This window comes from Bombina bombina, chromosome 8 (genome assembly GCF_027579735.1).
Source record: "Bombina bombina isolate aBomBom1 chromosome 8, aBomBom1.pri, whole genome shotgun sequence".
Lineage (NCBI taxonomy): Eukaryota > Metazoa > Chordata > Amphibia > Anura > Bombinatoridae > Bombina > Bombina bombina.
Window position 1 is genome coordinate 145,558,669 of NC_069506.1, and position 22,443 is coordinate 145,581,111.

The 22,443-nt window shown below is 35.4% G+C and overlaps 1 protein-coding gene across 2 annotated transcripts in view; it reads left to right on the forward strand.

The window, feature by feature from the left end:
• Window positions 1–22,443, forward strand: part of LOC128638583 (myosin-10) — a 516,403-nt gene that overhangs the window by 417,921 nt on the left and 76,039 nt on the right. For both annotated transcript variants that reach the window (XM_053690629.1, XM_053690628.1), the window contains exons 3-7: window positions 9,929–10,085; window positions 12,366–12,393; window positions 12,942–13,044; window positions 18,633–18,653; window positions 20,814–20,906. In XM_053690629.1, coding sequence (XP_053546604.1) covers window positions 9,929–10,085; window positions 12,366–12,393; window positions 12,942–13,044; window positions 18,633–18,653; window positions 20,814–20,906 — 402 coding nt within the window. The remainder of the gene's footprint in view (window positions 1–9,928; window positions 10,086–12,365; window positions 12,394–12,941; window positions 13,045–18,632; window positions 18,654–20,813; window positions 20,907–22,443) is intronic.

A 22,443-nucleotide genomic window follows, 5' to 3' on the forward strand; every position in this document is an offset into this window, starting at 1 on the left:
GAAGCTATATCCTTTACCAGTGGCTAAATTGGAGTTTTGGGGAAAAGTCCCTAAGGTTGATGGGGCTATTTCTACTCTTGCCAAATGTACTACTATTCCTATGGAAGATAGTACTTCTGTTAAAGATCATTTAAATAGGAAGATTGAATCTTATCTAAGGAAAATGTATTTGCATTTTGGCTATAATCTCAGGCCTGCCATTTCTATGGCTGATGTTGCAGCTGCATCAACTTTTTGGTTGGATAGCCTAGCACATCAGAAAGCAGATCCTGATTTGTCTAGCATTATTTGTTTGCTTCAACATGCTATCATTTTATCTGTGATGCTATTTTTATATCATCAAGATTGATGTTAAATCTATGTATTTTCTATCTATTTTAGCTAGAAGAGCCTTATGGCTTAAATCTTGGAATGCTGACATGGTATCTAAATCTAGATTAGTATCTCTATCTTTCCAGGGTAATAATTTATTTGGTTCTCATTGGATTCTATTATTTTTCACTATCACTGGGGGGGGAGTTTTTTTGCCTCGAGATAAAATATCTAAGGGTAAATCTAAAGTTTCTAATTGTTTTAGTTCCTTTCATCAGAATAGAAAACAGAAAACCATTCCTTCCTCTAAACACTCTGGTTCCAATTGGAAGCCGTCTTCAAGTTGGAATAAATCCAAGCCTTTTAAGAAACCAAAGCCAGCTCCCAAGTCTACATGAAGGCGCGGCCCTCAATCCAGTTTAGCTGCTGGGGGGCAGATTGTGAAATTATTTCAAGACATTTGGGCAGATTCTGCTCAAAATCTGTGGTTTCAGAGCATTGTCTCTCAATGGTATTGAATAGGTTTAAGAGTAAGACCTCCTGTGAGAAGATTCTTTCTCACGCTCCAACAAATCCTGTGAAAGCATAGGCTTTTCTGAAGTGTGTATCAGATCAAGAGCTTTCAGGGGTAATTATACCAGTTCCGCTTCAGGAACAGGGTCTGGGTTTTTATTCAAATCTATTCATTGTCACAAAGAAAGAAAATTCATTCAGACCAGTTCTAGATCTGAAGTTTTTGAATAGTTTTGTAAGCGTCCCAACTTTCAAGATGGTGATTATAACGACTATTCTACCTTTTCTTCAGTAAGGTCATTACATTTCCACAATAGACTTACAGGACGCTTATCTTCACATTCCGATTCATCCAGATCACTATCGGTTTCTGAGATTCTCTTTTCTAGACAAGAATTACCAATTTGTCGCTCTTCAATTTGGCCTAGTGACAGCTCCAAGAATCTTTTCAAAAGTTCTCAGTGCCCTTCTATCTATAATCAGAGAGCAGGGTATTGTGGTGTTTCCTTATTTGGACGATATCTTGGTACTGGCTCAATCTTTTCATTTAGCAGAATCTCACACAAATCAACTAGTGTTGTTTCTTCAAAAGCATGGTTGGAGGATTAATTTACCAAAGAGTTTCTTGATCCTCAGACAAAGGTCGCCTTTTTAGGTTTCCAGATAGATGTCTCTTCAGTGGCTATGTGCATGGAAATTTTAGGTCTCATGACTGCAGCATCGGACGCAATCCCCTTTGCTCGTTTTCATATGAGACCTCTGCTGCTTTGCATGTTGACTCAAAGGTGCAGGGATTATACTTGGATATCACAATTGATATTCTTAAATCCCAGCTTTCAACTCTCTCTGATTTGGTGGTTAGACTATCATAGTATTGTGCAAGGGGCCTCTTTTGTTCGTCCTTCCTGGACTGTAGTCTCGACAGATGCAAGTCTTTCAGGTTGGGGAGCTGTCTGGGGGTCACAGTTTTAGAACTGTGCTATTTTTAGAGCTCTTCAGGCTTGGCGTTCATTCGCTTTCAGACAGACAATATCACAACTGTGGCATATGTCAATCATCAGGGAGGGACTCTCAGTCCTTTAGCAATGAAAGAATTATCATGGAAGTGGATTATCTCAGCCGTCAGACTTTACATCCGGGCAGTGGTCTCTCCATCAAGATGTGTTTTTTCAGATTGTACAGATGTGGGGTCTTCCAGAAATAGATCTGATGGCTTCTCAACTAAACCGGAAACTTCCCAGATACCTTTCCAGGTCCAGGGATCCTCAGGCGGAGATGGTGGATGCGTTGGCAGTTCCTTGGCCTTACCAACTTGCTTATATTTTTCCGCCTCTAGTTCTTCTTCCAAGGGTGATCTCTAAGATCATAATGGAACAATCACATGTGTTTCTTATAGCACCAGCATGGCCTCACAGGTTTTGGTATGCAGATCTTGTCCGGATGTCCAGTTGCCAACCTTTAAAGCCAGACCTTCTGTCTCAAGGGCCGTTTTTCCATCAGGATCTCAAATCGCTAAATTTGAAGGTATGAAAATTGAACGTTTAGTGCTTAGTTATAGAGGTTTCTCTGGCTCAGTGATTAATACTATGTTGCAGGCTCGTAAGTCTGTTTCAAGGAAGATTTATTATCGGGTTTGGAAAACCTATATGTCATGGTGTTCTCATAAATTCTCTTGGCATTCTTTTAGAATTCCTAGAATTTTATAGTTTCTTCAGGACAGTTTGGATAAAGGTTTGTCTGCAAGTACTTTGAAGGGACAAATCTCTGCACTTTCTGTTTTATTTCATAGAAAGATTGCTAAACTTCCTGATATTCACTGTTTTGTTCAGGTTTTGGTCTGTATCAAGCCTGTTATTAAGTCTGTTTCTCCCCCATGGAGTCTTAATTTGGATTTGCAGGCTCCCCCTTTTGAGCCTTTGCATTCTTTGGATATCAAACTACTTTCTTGGAAAGTATTGTTCCTTTTGGCTATCTCTTCTGCTAAAAGAGTTTCTAAATTGTCTGCTCTCTTTTGTGAGTCTCCTTTTTTTCCATCAGGATAAAGCTGTTTTGCGGACTTTGTTTAAATTTCTTCCTAAGGTTGTGAATTCTAACAACATTAGTAGGGATATTGTTGTTCCTTCCTTGTGTCCGAATCCTAAGAATTCTCTTGAAAAAAAACGTTACACTCTTTGGATGTGGTAAGGGCTTTGAAATACTATGTTGAGGCTACTAAGGATTTCAGGAAGACTTCTAGTCTATTTATTGTCTTTTCTGGTTCTAGGAAAGGTCAGAAAGCCTCTGCTATTTCTTTGGCATCTTGGTTAAAGCTTTTGATTCACAAGGCTTATTTGGAGGCGGGACAGTCTCCACCTCAGAGAATTACGGCTCATTCTACTAGATCAGTTGCCACTTCTTGGGCTTTCAAGAATTAAGCTTCAGTTGATCAGATTTGCAAAGCAGCAACTTGGTCTTCTTTGCATACATTTACAAAATGTTACCATTTCGATGTATTTGCTTCTTCTGATGCAGTATTTGGTAGAAAAGTTCTTCAGGCAGCTGCCTCAGTTAGATTCTTCTGTTTATAAGAAGAATATATTTTTTGTATTTAATTTCTCAGCGGAAATAGCTGTTTTTATTTTATCCCTCCCTCTCTAGTGACTCTTCTGTGGACTTCCACATCTTGGGTGTTTTATCCCATATGTCACTATCTCATGGACTCTTGCCATTTACATGAAAGAAAACATAATTTATGTAAGAACTTACCTGATAAATTCATTTCTTTCATAATGTCAAGAGTCCATGAGGCCCACCCTGTTTTTTGGTGGTTATATTTTTTTGTATAAAAGCACAATATTATTTTCCATTTCCTCTTTTTTGTATGCTTTTTTTACTCTTTTGTTACACCTCACTTCTTGGCTATACGTTAAACTAAGGTGTGAGTGTGGTGGGAGGTGTATTTATAGGCATTTTGAGGTTTGGGAAACTTTGCCCCCTCCTGGTAGCAATGTATATCCGATACATCACTAACTTATGGACTCTTGCCATTATGACAGAAATTAATTTATCAGGTAAGTTCTTACATAAATTATGTTTTTTTTTTCTATATGAAGAACATAGGAATGTAAAATATGTGTAATGCGCTTTGGGTTTCACAATGTTAGGTCTAACTTGGTGTCTGCTTAGCGCACACACACATATATATAAAAATAAAAAATAAAACCTTTTTGAAGAGCGTTGGAACGTGAAATATTAATAACTCCTGTCGGCTTAGCGTGCAAGCAATAAGTGTTAGATTTTTTTTTCCTGCACTCTCCATTGAAGACTACGGGGAGAATATGTTAGCACGGTCACTATATCCAAAGTCCTCAAGTGAGCGTAAAACTTTTACTTTCAACGTGCTAACCCGTGCCTGCAAAATGATTACTTATAGCGAAGCTTACGCTTGACCTGAAGTGCTAACTAGCACATCACTTGTAATCTAGCCCTGAAAGGCAATGGGGAGAGCACTGAGTATAGTTATTCTTGGTTTCTGAAACAAATATAGAAAATGACTTTCCAATTAGGTTGATATACTCATTTGTTTGGGGACATTAAAGGTTTCTAAGGGTGGCTTGTAGCTGACTTTCTGTCATTCCTCCTTAGCAAATTACCATGGCTTTAATCACTTACTGGCTTTTATTGTATCTTGCTTCAAACAAACAAAAAACAAAAAGGAATCACCATTATATATTCAGGTGATGAGCGCTATATGTTAATAGCGCCTAATAATTGTGCTGTTACAGCTTTGATCTATTGCCAAACCCGTGGCTAGAAGCCAGGAATAAACAATTTGATGGGTGTTGCGTGTAACTGACTTAAAGGGACATGACACCCACATTTTTTCTTTCATGATTTAGAAAGAGAATGCAATTTTAAACATCTTTCTAATTTACTTATATTATCTAATTTGTTTTATTCTCTTGATATTCTTTGTTGAAAAGCATATCTAGATATGCTCAGTAGCTGCTGATTGGTTGCTGCACATAGAAGCCTCATGTGATTGGCTCAGCATGTGCATTGCTTTTTCTTCAACTAAGGATATCTAAAAAATGAAGCAAAATAAATAATAGAAGTAAATTGTAATGTTGTTTAAATTTCTATTCTCTATCTGAATCATGAAAGAAAGATTTTGGGTTTAGTGGCCCTTTAAATTTTGTTGAACACAGCATAGGACAGATGACATTATTTTCCTTGATGACTGGCAGTTTACCTTCTTCGAATATCAACCCATATCCTGTTCCTTACATATAAAGCTATGAAATAGTACAGAAAATAAATATTTATCATTATTAATTATTATTAAACATTCATGTGTACTATGTATTTAAAGTCACAGGGGGCAACAGGTAATTAAAGGGTCAGGAAACACCAACATTTTTCTTTCATGGTTTGGATAGAACATTCATTTTTATACAACTGTCCAATTTACTTCTATTATCAAATTTGCATCATTATCTTGTTATCCTTTCCTAAAGGAACAGCATGGCACTGCTGTCAGCAAGATGAACACATGTAGTTAGCCAATCACAAGATATAAATGTGTGCAGGCACCAATCAGCAGCTAGCTCCCACTAGTGTAGGATACCAAGAGAACGAAGCACATTTGAAAATAGAAGTAAATTCTATATAACACGCTGTATCTGAATCATGCAAATTTAATTTTGACATCCCTATCCCTTTAAGTTTATTTAAAACATATAAACTAACTATTTACACATTGGAACATATTTAAACAAATAGCTAATGGTTTGTCCAGCTCATAATTTCCTATATTCAAAGCTGTCTAGAAGTGTTCTGGACAAAAAATGTTGCCAGCTGGGTGGCATTATGAAGTAGCCGGTGGGGGCAGTGTAATACTTTTTATAATCATATTATCTTCCACTTAAAGGGACAGATGCTGAGAACGCCAGTGGGGCTTGTATCATGTCATCAATTAACACATTGAGTCATTACCATATAGTATAAGGACTTTAGGCTCTCTGAGCAAGTGCTGGGTTTAAATTGCTGGTGCACGGTGCATATTTAAATACTGCAGCTGCTCAGAGTGCCAGTGGGGCTTGTATCATGTCAGCAATTAACAAATTGAGTCATTATCATATAGTATAAAGACTTTAGGCTTTCTGAGCAAGTGCTGTGATTAAAATGCTGGCGCACGGTGCATACTTAAATACACTTTTGTAACAGCTATAGCTTTTATAAGAAGCATTTTTGCGAATACAGTACATGTATGCTTCTATTAAAATGAAATGCTTCCATGTGGATTCTAATTTTGGCTGGAATGTTATTATGTAAGCTATACAAAGTACACAATATTTGCATAATTTAAGATAGTTTGTTGCAATGTTTGCAACAAGCATTGAAAAAATTGTGAAAGTAGCTAATTTATTTTAATGTTGCCTTTAATTTTAGCCCAGTAGTCAGTAAAATCAGCCGGGTATTGTGCCTATTAAGGGCCAGGTTACGAGTGGAGGGACATTGCATCCAAAATTAAAATCCACATGGATATATTTCACTTTTGAATAGAAACATTTTTTAAAATATACATTTATTAGCAAAAATGCGTCTAATAAAAGCTATAGTTTTTTTTTAAGTGTATTTAAAGGGACATTCCAGTAAAAATATAAATGCACATAGTTGAATTACATCTCTGAATAGAAACATATTTGCAATATACATGTACTAAAAATGCTTCTAGAAAAAGTTATCACTGTTTTAGTGTTAGCATTTTTCTCTGCACGTGCATGTGACACATAACTAAATATTCTCAGAGCACATTATTTTAAATACTGCAGTTGCTCAGAGCATTAGTGGGGCTTGTATCATGTCAACAACTAACACACTGAGTCTTTACTGGGTGGTACAAGCACCCTAAGCTCTCTGAGCAAGTGCTGTGTTCAAAATGCTGGTGCATACTTAGGGGTAGATTTATCAAAGGCTAGGCGAACTTTGTATGTGCTTTGCTTGTAACTGCGCCCCAGCTCGCCTCCGGAGAAGCGCACATATGCGCCTGAATTTATAAAAAAAAAATAGATGTAATTTTGCGCATTTAGTAAAAGGCGAGCTGGGGCGTAATAATGATAAATTTTGCCTGTCGGAAAAAAAGCACTTACTCCCTATTTATCACAGTACATCCCTATAAATATTTACGCCGCCATGTCTTGATTATGAAAAAAGCGTTTTTAGGTATCTATTTTGCGCATATTTATATTATATAATGTTCCCGTGCTGTTTTTGCCATATGTTGGTAATTTAAGATCACAATATATATATATATATATAAAACTCTTGGTACCCATATGCGCCTGTGGAAGCACAAATTTCTGGCAATAACAGTCTCTTCTTGGCCCCGAGCCTTTGAAAAATGAGTTAAAAGAAGAAAGTACTGCATCACAAGATGTAAAAGCATGTCTGATAATGGCCAAATATAGAACACGCAATTTAAGGGGAAATTTCAGTTCCCTATCGGCGCAAAGCAATGATAAATAAAAAACTGGGCGTATTTGCAGGTCGGGCTGTGAAATCACGCCCATTGCTAATGTATATTGGTGCACTCGGGAGTGCGCCCGTGCGCCTAGGCAATTGCAAGCGGAGTGCAAAGAAGTTTTTTTCAGATTTGCGTAATTATAGGCGCAGATTGCTTTCATAAATATGGCGATTGGTGCGTATTTAATTTGCCCGCAATTACAGGCGAATTGCTATGATAAATCTACCCCTTAAATACACTTGAAATAGCTATAACGTTTGCTAGAAGCAAATTTGCTAATGCATGTATATTGCAAAACTGAAATGCATTCATGTGGATTCCAATTTGTCTGGAATGCCCCTTTAAGTATGCACTGTGCACCACCATTTTAAACACAGCACCTGCTCGGAGAGCATAATGAATACATTTGTTAATTGCGGACATGATACAAGCCCCAGTACTGCAATACTTCAATTGCTTGTGAACTGACAATACCTAGCTCTGCTTCACATGCACGTGCCGAGAAAAATGTTATCACTATTTACTAGAAGCATTGTTGCCGATAAATATATATTGCAAATATATTTCTATTCAAAATTGTGATTCATCTATGGGCATTTAAATTTTGACCGGAATATCCCTTTAACATTTATTTCCAAATGCAAACACAGATTTTGCAAGGTCATGGTATTTTTATAGCCCTGTGTGATATATTCCCTAAGGCTAATATAAAGAGCAACTGTTGCTTTTGTGTAATCAAAAGTACATTTGTACTATATATAGTGTAAAGTATGTAATATATAGTGACTTTCTCCTGTGCACTATACTTATCTTCCAAATAACAACAGGGTATTGGTGCCAGTAATTGTAGGGTAATAAATGGTAGGTGTGGTCACTTAGACTACAGTGGCGGGAAATAGATTTCTGTGTTTTTTTATTTTTATTCTCTGAGCTATTATTTCACTTTGTACAGTTTAGTATATTCTATGCTTTACTTTTCCTGTTATTTTAACTTTTAGCACGGAGTATTCCCACAGGATAGATTAAGGCTTCTTAGAAAAATGGCAGAATCTTGACTACCCCAGACTACTTCCAGACTGTGCCTACGGTTCTGATTTATGCCACAAAATCTTTTTTGACACCCAGACACATTCTGACAAATGCTCCTTTGTATGGGTAGAACCGCTGCAGGGCTTTATATTATTTTCCTCACTGAGAAAATAAATGTGGAGATGCGTTTAATGTTCCTTTGTTTGCCTGCCACCCATGTATCACTACATTCTGCTTGGATGTGGGCCAGAAACTCACCTCACCACTTAGATATGGAACCCAAATGAAGTTTGGACTTGTTCATAAGTAGCAACATTAAGTCCCTATGCAAACAAAAAACATACATGAAAAGCCTGGTTTGTTTTCAAAGGAAGTTTCTTTTTTCTCCTCTTATATACTGAATCTGTGAAAACATGTAGTGACTTCTACCATAGTTGCTTTGATATATTTATATTACTTTGGAAGGGGCTAAAATCTTAACTGTTAGCAATATACATTAAAATACTTGTCCTATTTTGGTGTGCACGTAAGATTTGCGGTTAATTGTACCATTAGGTAGTTAATCTGATCTTTATTTATGGTATACAACTCAAACTAAAAGTGCATATGTATTAATATAAAGGACTCAATGTGTTGATCTTGGTGTGAGCACATTTGTAGTAGCGCTGCGGAATCTGTTGGTTCTTTACAAATAACTGATAACAAATATAATAATAATATGTATTGGGGATAATAAAACTAGACAAATATGAAAAGCTAAAAAGTAAGAGCATAATATTGCACTGTTGCTTGAACAAAACTATTAATTTAAACCGTTGGAAGGCGTTAAGCACATACTGTTGATAAAGTCAGCTGCAGAGATGCACTACTAGTCCCTGACCTTAGGACGGTCTCTGAACTAATCAGAGGCAGCACATGTGCATAGTAGCCAATCACATTATGTGTTCAGATACGGAGCGGAAGTTCACCACGGGTCAAGAGATAGCTTTAACTTTGTGTTTAACCCTTTTGCAGGGTTTAAACACATACTTCTGTTTTTAAATAGCATTATGGTGCTTTCTATTGTCCATTATTGCTTTTTATAGCCCAAAAACTGCGTGGGATTATTAATCACTCGATTTTACGATAATAGTTTAGTGACGCTAAAGAAGTATCCCGGATTCATAATAATTTTATATTTCCTGTTGATTTTTCTATTTGGTTAAGGCTTCTTGCAAATTCTCATAATAAATGTAGTGCCTCATTGTGTTGTTAGATATTCTATGTTTTTCTACATGAACAAGGGAATGCAAAATGTTTGATTATGGTGAAAAAAAGACATTACAGCCTTACAAATGCTACGGTTAATATTTGTTCAGCTGAGGATTAGTTTTATTTTGCCTCATCCATAATACACCTAATTGCCCATTCAAGTAAAATATACTGTCTTAAAAGAATCATCTTAGGGATTAGTATGTATTTATCTTGTTCTTCTTTTCGGAAATGACTTTTAAGCTGGTGGATATTCACAGTAAAGTTTTTAAACCTTATACAAACTCTTTTTCTTTTCTTCTCAATTTTCTTATATAGACATATTCTGGTCTCTTCTGCGTGGTGATTAACCCATACAAAAATCTACCCATATATACAGAACAAATAGTGGAAATGTACAGAGGAAAGAAGCGTCATGAAATGCCACCGCACATATATGCTATATCTGAGACTGCATACCGCAGTATGCTTCAAGGTAAGACTGTCTCCATAACTACCACCACTGGGAGTAAACAATGTCAAGGAAATATACAATGAAAAAACTAAATGTATGCTTACCTGATAAATTAATTTATTTCATGATGGTGTCATCACGTGTAGAAATATTTCCCTCCTGACTACTAGGTGGGGGTAAAAGACAATCCAACACACAAGAGCTTTAAATCACTCCCACTTCCCATGATCCTCAGTCATACATATAACCAAGTAGATGTGAAAAGCAGCAAAGATAAAGGGGATCAAAGAAGTGCAAAACAAGTACTGCTGCCATCTGAACATAAAGAAAGGGTTGAGCTAGTGGACACTCTTTCTTTCATCAGATAGTAAGAGTCCACAAGTCCTCTTGTGTGGGAATCGATACCCAAGCTATGGAGGCCTTGAGATCTCTGTGAATAGTGTGTGGGGGGGGAGGGACAAACAGTGAAGGTAGTACGTTATTATTCAGGCACTACAGTCCACAGAACTTTTCTGCTAAAAGCAGCCTCAGAAGAAGCATACACATTAAAGTGATAAAACTTAGAAAAAGTGTATAAAGTAGACTAAGTAGTACAAATCTGGTCAATAGAAGCCTCATTATGAAAGGCCTAAGAAGTAGCAACTCCTGTAGTGGAGTGAGCAGTAATGTGTTTAGGGGGAGTCTTCCCCTCAACCAAATAATCCTTGAGAATTAAAGATTTAAGCCAACCTGCTAAAGTATCAGCCGTAGCTTATTGACCTTTGCCAGTCGAAGAAAAATGAACAAAAAGAGAAGATGAAAGTCTGAAATCTTTTGTGGCTTCCACATAATATTTGAGCATTCTTACAACGTCCAAGTTGTGGAGAAGACACTCCATAGAATTCTTAGGAACTGGGCAAAAAGTAGGAACCAGTGCCACTATTTCCTAATTGATCGTATTTGTAGCTACCACCTTAGGAAGAAAAGAAAAGCTAGAGTAAAGAACAGACCTATCCTGATAAAAAATCAGAAAAGGAGTTTTGCAAGACAAAGCTGAAAGCTCAGAAACCCTTCTAGCTGAAAAAATGGTTAGAAGAAAAAAGCAGCCAACCTGCTAAAGTATCAGCCGTAGCTTATTGACCTTTGCCAGTCGAAGAAAAATGAACAAAAAGAGAAGATGAAAGTCTGAAATCTTTTGTGGCTTCCAGATAATATTTGAGCATTCTTACAACGTCCAAGTTGTGGAGAAGACACTCCATAGAATTCTTAGGAACTGGGCAAAAAGTAGGAACCAGTGCCACAATTTCCTAATTGATCGTATTTGTAGATACCACCTTAGGAAGAAAAGAAAAGCTAGAGTAAAGAACATACCTATCCTGATAAAAAATCAGAAAAGGAGTTTTGCAAGACAAAGCTGAAAGCTCAGAAACCCTTCTAGCTGAAAAAATGGTTAGAAGAAAAAAGAACCTTCTAGGATAAAAGCTGAAGGTCTAAACCAGACATCCTCAAACTTGGCTCTCCAGAGGTTTTGGAACTACATTTCCCATGATGCTCAGCCAGCTGATATGCTGGCTGAGCATCATGGGAAATGTAGTTCCAAAACCTCTGGAGGGCCAAGTTTGAGGATGTCTGGTCTAAACCATACATCGGCTTGAAAATGGGAGTTTTAAGAACCCTCAAAACCAGATTCAGATTCCAAGGAGGAGGAGCTAGATGAATAACTGGTTTAATTCTGATCTGGGCGTGAACAAAGGCCTGCAAGTCAGGAATTTTAGCAATTTTCGTATAAAACAAAACAGAGCCTAAATATGACCCTTCTGTGAACTGGCTGATAAACTTTTATCTAGACCTTCTTGCAGGAACTCAAAAACTCTAGGATATCTAAATTAATTCCAACAGTAACCTTTGCGAGAACACCACGCAAAAAAATGTTTTTCCAACTTTAATATTATAAATACGTCTGGTAACAGGTTTCCTAGCTTGAGTCAGGATATCAAAAACCCTGTAAGTAAAACCTCACTCATCAAGGAAGCAAAAGAAAATGACGAGGAGTATGGGAAATGGGAAGGATTTAAAGCTCTAGTATGTTGGGGTGTCTTTTGCCTCCTCCTAGTGGTCAGGAGGGGAATATTCCCACACATGATAACTTGTGGACTCTCACCATTTGATTAAATAAATGTATTTCTGGAAGTAACAACTTTTTATTACACATAATTTCATAATATTACAAGCTTGTTTGCTAAATATCACTTTCATTCAGTCAGGGTATTTTTTTGAGTTTGCTGGTTTTAGTTATTATTTCTTTTTTTCTTGTATCTGCAGATCGGGAAGACCAGTCCATCCTTTGCACGTGAGTAATACACATAATGGCATCTATGACAGAACGAAACCCCAGTCCTAGCACATGTCTAGCTTCAAACTGTTAAGGGGAGATTACAAAAACATATTTTTTACAATATGTTTTTGAAACGTTCTATCGGGTGATATTGTCTATATTTATATTTGTATATTTAAAAGAAACTCTGCCCTCAGCTTTTATTAATTCAAATTGCATGAAGATAAAGGAACTAAAGAACATTTCATTTTTTTAAAAATGCATAGAACCCTGTTGTGCTTTTTTATAGCATATTATTTATTTGTAAAGACACCACCAAATTTGTGCTATGTCTATGATCTTATGTGGATATAATATATTACACTTATATAGTGGTACAGGCAATATTACACCTGACAGTGTATACAGACATCTGAGGAAGCAAGCCCTGCTCTGAAGAGCAAAAAAGTTGCACATTTTATAGATGATTTTTGAGTCAACCTTCTTTGTATACCTCCATATTAGCACATTAGTATTGATGTATTCAGTGTAAAACAAAATATTGTTTGTGCTATTTCTTATAGTGGAGAATCAGGGGCAGGGAAAACTGAAAACACAAAGAAAGTCATCCAGTATCTCGCTCATGTAGCCTCCTCACATAAGGGTCGGAAAGAACACACTGCTCCGGTAAGTCACGATTCTCCTCAAAACAAGTTTGTCTAGCGATGCTGGCATCTCCTAAAAAGTTCTATTAATGGGCACTACATACATGGACTTTATAGTTTTACCGTCAGTAGATAGCATGTACCCCCAAAAAATATTTTGTTTTAATAAGGGTCCTGCAAAGTTTAGGGCTACAAAAGCATATCCTGTTTGAATACACTACTTGATATCTAAAATAAGTATAAAAGTGTAGCTTTGGGTTAATTGTAAGGAATAGTAATGTGCTCTTTGGCATTCGCAGAAGCCGAACTAATTGTAGAATTCTCACGTGTGTAGCAGGAGAGAGTTGCTGTTTATTTGAGATGCAAATCTTTTTAAAAATGTCTTATTGGCATAAAAAAGTGACTCAATTATACATAAAGAGCTAGATTCTGGGGCCCACATTGCTGTATGTGATTATTGCTCTGCCCTGTCAGCATGAGTGAGAGTTGTTCAGTGACTTCTTATATATTATTTATTTTAATCATAGGCCAACTAAAAACATGCCATCTCCTCAGATACTAACCTAAAGGCTAGTATATTTTATTTAGTAACAGGGATTCTTTTATCACTGGAAAGTTACATATTTAAACCATTTAGTTCCAATTAAAGGGACATACTACTCATTTGCTAAATCACTTGAAACTGATGCATTATAACTGTAAAAAGCTGACAGGAAAATATCACCTGAGCATTTCTGTGTAAAAAAGGAAGATATGTTACCTCACAATCTCCTCAGCTCAGCAGAGTAAGTTCTGTGTAAAAAGTTATACTTCTGCTGCTCAACTGCAGGTGAAAAATAAATAAATGAAGAAATGAGCAGCAGCCAATCAGCATCAACAGTGCTGGGGTCATGAAGTCTTTTACTGTGATCTCATGAGATTTGACTTAACTCTCATGAGATTTCATTGTAAAGCTGAATAGGGAAATAAGATGAGAGTGCACATAAGCTCACTCCTTCCGCTGTCCCGGGACAGACATACTGATTTGTTGCTTAGAAGTTCTTTACAATGGGATGTGGCTACTGAGAAACTTTTGAGGTAAAATATCTTTCTTTTTTACATAGAGATGTTCAGGTGATATTTTCTAGTCAGCTTTTTGCAGCTATGCTGCATCACTTTCAAGTGTTTAAACATTTAGGTATTATGGCCCTTTTAGTGTCTATTTAAATTAAATAAAAAACAGGACAATGGAATACAGGCCGGAGTGTACAGGAAGAGGTTACATATGAATTGCCAGTGGGTCTTGTGCAATAGAGTTATCATACATGCAGCAATAGAAACTACTTCTAATAGAATATATGTCAGTATTGTAATAGAATATGTAATGTTAATAATGTTACACCAGCAGTCAAACTGCATTATATTTCCAAACACAGTTACTCCTAATCGTTACATTTACACACCTTCAGGTTATTTACACAAATTTGTGTTTAAACGTGTACACTTACAAAAATGTGCACCCTTATACATATAGTTACTTATAGTTACACACCCATATATAGTTGCACACATTTACACAACCACATACTACATACATATAGCTACTCACGCTACACCAAAACACTCGCTTTTGCACACACTTATACAAGCATATTCATAAAGCCAGATAATATTTATGTAACATATTTCATATTGAATCAAATATTATTATTTTAACTGTAAAAAACAGGGCCCTGTGATTACCCTGCTTCATACCCTCCGATGTACCAACTTCCAATGCAGCTCTGTGTCCCAGTTCTGCCACTTACATAATGACCAAGAGCGATGTTGCCAACAGTGCTACATATTTTTGTTTTGTCTCAGTAGTTTTACTTACCGCCTGTATGGACAGCAGTGTAGAATTATTTAACATAGTAACAAAGTAGATAAGGTTGAAAAAAGACCGAAGTCCATCGAGTTCAACCTATACAAATCTAAGTACTAAAATACTTACAAAAAGCTCCAGTTAAGCTTAAATAACCCCACTAAAAGGTGACCCATTTAATACTAGCAATCATATCCATGAATTTTGTTTATGTACAGAAATGTATCCAGACTATTTTTAAATGTATCTAGGGTATTGGAATTCACTACCTCCTTTGGTAATGAGTTCCACAATTTTATTGCTCTTACAGTGAAAAAAAATGTTTCCATTGCAGGAGATTAAATCTCCTTTCTTCCAACCTTAAACTGTGACCTCTTGTCAGAAACAAAATGTGATATAGTAAAAATGGCAAGGTATGTTATAGCTAGGGTTGCCATATTGCCGCATTAAGGGGTTTAGGGTTCTTGTAATGGAGCATTATTCAAACATTTCCTTAAACAGCCCCTAATGTGTATTTTTCATAAGTCTTCTCCCTTAAAGCGACAATATGGCAACCTTAGTTATATCAGAATTTGCCATTTGTTACTTATTATGATTTAATTATAGACAAACTTGGCTGTTTGTTATTTTATTGAGCCAGGCACAACCCCATCCCCTCTTCTCTTTTTATTTTAGGGTAAAGATGCTAGTGAGTGTATGTTTTGTACCAAAGGTTTTCACTCTGTAGTTGGGGAAAAAGTTATTCTGCAGTAATACAAAAGTAAATTCAGCAGATCTCTCACACACAGCAACATAAGGACACACACAGATGATAATATCCTGTTGTGTACTGCATCTAAATGTGTTATCTTTATATAAAAGGTTTGGGAGCCTGCATAGAATCGAGTATCCTCTGGAATCGTTACCACTATTGGAATTGTAAACTACTGTTTGTAATGAAAAAATCCAAAAGCAGTAATTTATTTTTATTACTAGTCTGTACATGTCACAACACAAGTCACACGCATGGAATTAATTAATTAATGGAATCCCACATACTTTTTTTGTTATGTCCTTATGCAATGTGTAGTGCTTCTCCGCACGGGTTGTAACTCCTCACTATAAACACATTGTCAACAGTTTGCAGACAATCTCATAGACACTGGTTACTAACTGAGCTGATTATTTTGTGCACTTTAATAATCTCAGATGGAAACTTTCAAATCCATCCGACACCAGGCAAGTGGTATCTGTGTGCCTCCTGCATGTGTAGAGTGATGCATGCAATACCCTCTCTTTAAAGTGAATATCTGATAGACATTGGACTTTGTGCACTACAAGATTGTAAATTGAAATACTTAGTTATGTATAGTAAAAAAAATTTCTTTACAATATACTTTCATTATTTATTATCTTCCCTTTCCTGTAATTTAACTCTGAAAACAGTGAGCTTTCCAGTTCCCCTGATTGGCTATAAAATAATGGACACTACCATGTTGAAACCTAGACTTCCCTGATTTACTGATAATAATTCAAATGGCTGTGAGTGGAATATAGTTACCTTAAAGGGATATAAAACAAATCTCCTTCAATAAAAACAAATATGTTAGATTAAAGTAAACATAAAAAAAACATTGTGCAAAAAAACAGCAAACAACTTGTTTTCTTGCAAAATGAGCACTCTCTGTAGCTTCTGGGGATAAGGAGAGAGATGTTTTGAACTTAGGTTGCATTCTGACTCTTTTGAGCATGAGCAAAACAGACTTACTGAATCTAGAATTCTCTTAAAAGTAAACCAGCTCAGGTTACTCTAGAATATGTATGCCTTTATGATATATAAGCCTTCCTATAGAGACCATTTCTTGTAGGGCCGTGACAGGAAGTAATAGACACTGCACAAATGAAGTTAAAAAAAAAAAAGAAATGAAAAGTAAAATATTTTAAAATGATGAATAATACGCTTTGCAATGATTTTTGTTAAAGTGATGGAAAAGTCAAAATTGATATGTGTATGGGTGCATTTGAATTTTAAATAGAAACATTTTTGCAATATATTTCCATTAACAAAAATGCTTAAATTATTACTGTCCATACACCAGTATTGAAACAGCCAGTTCTCTGAGAAGGTGTGGTGTATGAATACTGGTGCACTCACAGCGTATGTACATATAACACTGTAAAACGGTGATTACTTTTACTAAAAGCATTTTTGCTAATGGAAGTATATTGCAAAAATGCTTCTATCCAAAACTAAAATGCACCCATGCACATTTCAATTTTGACCTTTCTATCCCTTTAAGTATAACTCTCTGCTTATTGCTTTTTATTATAACAACGAAACATACTGTTTAATATCCCTTTAACATGGCTATATTCCATGCCCAGCCTTTGTTTGCATGCTTGTATTCCTTTTTGTCCTCAGTACAATAGCTTAGATAAGGGGAAAGCTAAGTATCAACATGGTGGAGCCAATTACTTTATACCAACTAAAGTACTTTATGAAAACGTTACGCATATTTATTCAATATTTAAACAACTAATATCATTTAAAAAAATACAGCTAGATTTTATTCTCAGGTGAATTTGTATTCTGAATACAAAATTATTTATAGAAGTTATTTAATGTCCCTTTAATCTTGTAGTAGAAGTTTCATACCAAATCACAGCTATGATAATTCAGGTAACGAAGATAACAATACTAAATAAATGAAAAGCAATATCAACCAATCAGAAAGCTATACGTTTTCAAAGAGGTCCCCAATATTTGCTACTTGTTAGAATCAATGTGTAATCAAGTCTGTGAGTCCTGTTGTATACAAGCAACACCCTTCACCTAGGACCCTTATTTACATGTAGAACATTCATCTACCTCTCTGCAGTATTTTTAGTCTTACAAGGAAACTGAAAAAAATAGTTTTAATTGTTTTGTCTAAAAAAGGGACATTGAAATTGAATTCCCAATAAAATGTTTAACTAATAAAAATAGAACAATATTACAATATAAATTAGTTATTTTTTGTGCTGTAAAATATCTATGGAAATTGTGATTATTGTGCCCCATCTAAAGAGACATTACAATCCTTTTTTTTTTTCCCGTTGGAAATTATTCAACTCATTAGAGGTAAATTACAGGAAAGGCAGGGAAAATAATAACAATACCTTACAAAGTTTTTAAATTATTCATAATTTATACATTTTATGGTTAATAACATTTTGATTTTAATGACCATCTAAATTAATTGAAATATGAGTGACCTTGCAACATGCTACATTGTGCATAAATCAGAGCACAAGCTTGCTTGTATATATCTCTAACTACAGATGTTTTTACATCGCTTAGCTTAGACTTACAATAAGATATACTTTTGCGAGTTAAGGAAATACGAATAGTGTCTATATAATGGAGATACTTAAAATAGGTTTAATTGTGCCTCAAATAGAGTTATTTCCACAAGATAAAACGTTGATCAAAACACTTTATTTAAATAGCTGCGTCATAGGTACATTTCTACCATTATGTTTCTATGTATTATGTTTCATTCACGTTTGACCATCAAGTACAGTTAATTAGATGTAGCCAATGGATATCCAGATATCTGACTCCACCGTGCGTCACTCACCATTCACCTTTGTTGTCACCTCCATCACAAACCACATCCCTTTGTGTTGAACTCCCCATCTTACATTGATTTTGTTTTTATTATTTGCTCATTACTTATTATTTATTTGTTATTAACATTTTTATGTATGTTTCATTCTCCCCTATGTTTGTGATGTGATCCCCACAGAACTCCAGCATTATGTCCTACGTGAGTAATGTCTAGTTGTTAGAGAATCATTTCATTTGCTTTGCTTCTTTATTTACTTTGCACTTTTATTACTGTTTGTGCTTATTTCTGCATTAATAAGGTCTCAAGCACAACAGGTATTCTCTGTTTTATCCCACAAAATACCTGTACTTCCTCTCCATGTTCCATTAAAAGGGCGTACTCTAAAATTGTCTCCCCTATAAAGTGTTCCCAATGGTTCATTTTACCTGCTGAAGTGTATATTAAAGGGACAGTATACTATAAAATAGTTTTCCCTTAATGTGTTTTTACGAGCTGCAGAGTATAAAATGTATGAGATTTGCTTTTTTAAGGTTTATTTGTGTATATGAATTAGCTGATTTTGTGTTTTGAAACCACAACCTAATAAAATGGGTTGAGCTTGTAGGTATAATCAGATCTCATTACTTTATCACATTGTGTACATATACCTGCTTCTTTATCTTATATCTGTCCATAATCCAATCACCAATACTTGGAGAGAACAATGGAAAATTAAAATTTTATTACATTATCTCTTTTATAACCCACTGGGAGTGTAATTTATTTTACTGGCTGTGTTAACACAGCTTGGCCTTGAGGCCAAAAACATTCGGGATGGGTGGAGAATAGCACAGGCTAAATAAACTATTTGAAATGCCAATATAAGGGTAATGGAAATACTTGTAAACACTTGAATACACTCCAACAGCTAAAGTGGATCATTGGGAACAAATTCAAAGGGAGACAATTTTGGAGTAAACTGTCCCTTTAAAGGGACACTAAACCCAAGTTTTTTATTTCCCGATTCAGATAGAGCATGAAATACTAAGCATCTTTCTAATTTACTTTTATTATCAATTTTCTTTGTTCTTGCTATCTTTATTTAAAAAGCAGGAATGTAAAGCTTAGGAGACGGCCCATTTTAGGTTTAGCACCCTGGATAGCACTTGCTTATTGGTGGCTACATTTAGCAAACCGATAAGGAAGCATAACCCAAGTTCTGAACCAAAAATGGGCCGGCTCCTAATCTTTACATTTCGGCTTTTTAAATAAAGATAGCAAGAAAACACAGAAAAAATGATACTAGAAGTAAATTAGAAAGTTGCTTAAAATTGCATGCTCTATCTGAATCATGAAAGAAAAAAATTGGGTTTAGTATCCCTTTAATTGGTTGCAAATAGCATCTTTACCTTTTAGGATATTTGAAATATCTGTTTTGCCTGTAGAAACTGCCACCTATACTGAAAATATGAGTAGAAATATATTCTCTGTAGAAAAGCTACATAAACAGGAGACACCAGCACTAATTATTCTCCCAGCAGGGACAGGAGAAAGAGATGTTTTTATATCTGAAATAGCTGGTTGTATTCATTGAACCCTCCAGCTATAATTAGCATTTCCATACCTAATTGTTAGGCTGTGTGTTTAGACCTAGATAACATTAGCAGGACTGCTTTACCTGCAGGCTCAGCTCAGCTCATTGTTATGGGGATGTCCTTGAGAACAATAGGTGATAGTTTTAATAGGCAAAATCAGCTATTTCAAATACAAAAATATACATGAAGGAATAATTTCACATAGATCTTAACTCTACAGAATGTGCAACAAGTAATTTGGAACACATTAAGGGAAAACAAATTTTAGAGTAAAGTGTCCATTTAGGCTCTTAGACCACTATTATTTATATATATATATATATATATATATATATATATATATATATATATATATATATATATATATATATATAAATACAGAACATTATACCACTAGGCTTCCCCCATGTAATCTCCTGTCTCTAAAAGTAGAAGATTTAGCAAGAAAATAATGATATCTTACACTTTTTTTTAAAATGATTTCCTTATGAAAGCCTACAGTATGCTCCTTTCTTCTGATCATTTTCTCCAGTGATTCTCATGTGCTGCATTCCATTGGACTATAATGTTGTAGTCTTTTACAAATAGACCTTATGCTCTTTCTTTGCTGTATGGGGTGGAGTGAGGACTTCTTGCATTGCTCTTTTAATTGAGGTACCTGACTATCCTCTGCTTACAACTGCCCATGCTATTAAGTAATCTGATTAGTTATGGTCTATGCTACAGTAAAAGCCCCACATGCTACTTCCTCCTATTTAACATACTATGTTGTAATTATCTTCAGGGAGAACTTGAACATCAACTACTGCAGGCCAACCCCATCTTAGAAGCTTTTGGGAACGCCAAGACTGTGAAAAATGACAACTCGTCAAGATTCGTAAGTGGATTCCTATTTAGTTATTGTGCATTAATTTTATTTAGACACATAAGTGAGAAAGATCAAAGGACAAAATAGAAATAATATGCTAATTTCTTAGACCTTGAAGGCCGCCTCTAATCTAAATGCATTTTGATAGTTTTTCACCACTAGAGGGCATTAGTTCACGTGTTTTGTATAGATAACATTGAGTTCATGCACGTGAATTTAGCATGGAGTCAGCTCTGATTGGCTAAAATGCAAGTCTGTCAAAAGAACTGAAATAAGGGGGCAGTCTGCTGAGGCTTAGATACAAGGTAATTACAGAGGTAAAACGTGTATTATTATAAATGTGTTGGTTATGCAAAACTGGGGAATTGGTAATTAAGGGATTATCTATCTTTTAAAACAACAACAATTCTGGTGTTGACTGTCCCTTTAAGCATAACCACTTAAAGGGACACTGAACCCAATTTTTTTTTCTTTCATGATTCAGATAGAGCATGCAATTTTAAGCAACTTTCTAATTTACTCCTATTATCAATTTTTCGTCATTATCTTGCTATCTTTATTAGAAAAGCAAGAATGTAAGTTTTGTTCACAACCTGGGTTGTACTTGCTGATTGGTGGCTAAATGCACCTACCAATAAACTAGTGCTGTCCAGAGTTCTAAACCAAAAATTGTAATCATGAAAGAAAAAAAAATGGGTTTAGTGTCCCTTTAAAAGGGACATTTTAGTGTTAAGATACAATGGACTATTTGGTTAGAGCATTTTAGGTGTAAACAAATTATCTTCATTTACCATGTATTTAACCCATGTAGAATTGTATTCCGATGGCATTCCAGATAAGGATACAGCTGGTGAACCAAAAATAGCTGGCATACATGCGTATGCTCATCTTGAGCAGATTGTCCTTGTTCCAGGAGTGTAATTTTGTTTAACTCCTTTAGAAAAGTCAGCACACAGCCAAATATTAACTAAACTAAAATGTTTCAACAAAATGGAGCATTTTATTTTTACACAAGAATTACACTTTAGATGAGTATTAAAGTAAGATATATAATCCTCTGTATTGAGAGACTTTTTTATTTTAGATTTTTTTTGGACAAACAAAGTAAACTTGCCACTGTGAAAATAAAGCAACCGTAGTGAGCCTAAAGCCCTCTGTATTTATGTTGAAATATTTTTTATTAACAAATAGTAATCCACAGTTACAATGATGGTACATCAATTATGTATTTAGCATGTATATTATATCCAACGTACCGGACAATGAGGTATAAGTCTTGGTATAAAGAAATACCGCAAATGGAGGGAGCGGTAAAACAGGATAAGTGTATCCAGCAGTTCATTGTTCTGTTTACCTCCACAGGATGTCAAAGTTCTCCTATGAATTTCTGAAAGTCTTCGTACCTATCCCTTAGTAGTCTCCAGTTAGGGGAAATAGATCTAGTTAACCGTACATCATCATAAGAGTTATATAATGTGTGGTAAATAAAAAACATTATTAAGGATACAACATTCCTTTTAAGTAAACTCACAATTTAAATAAACTT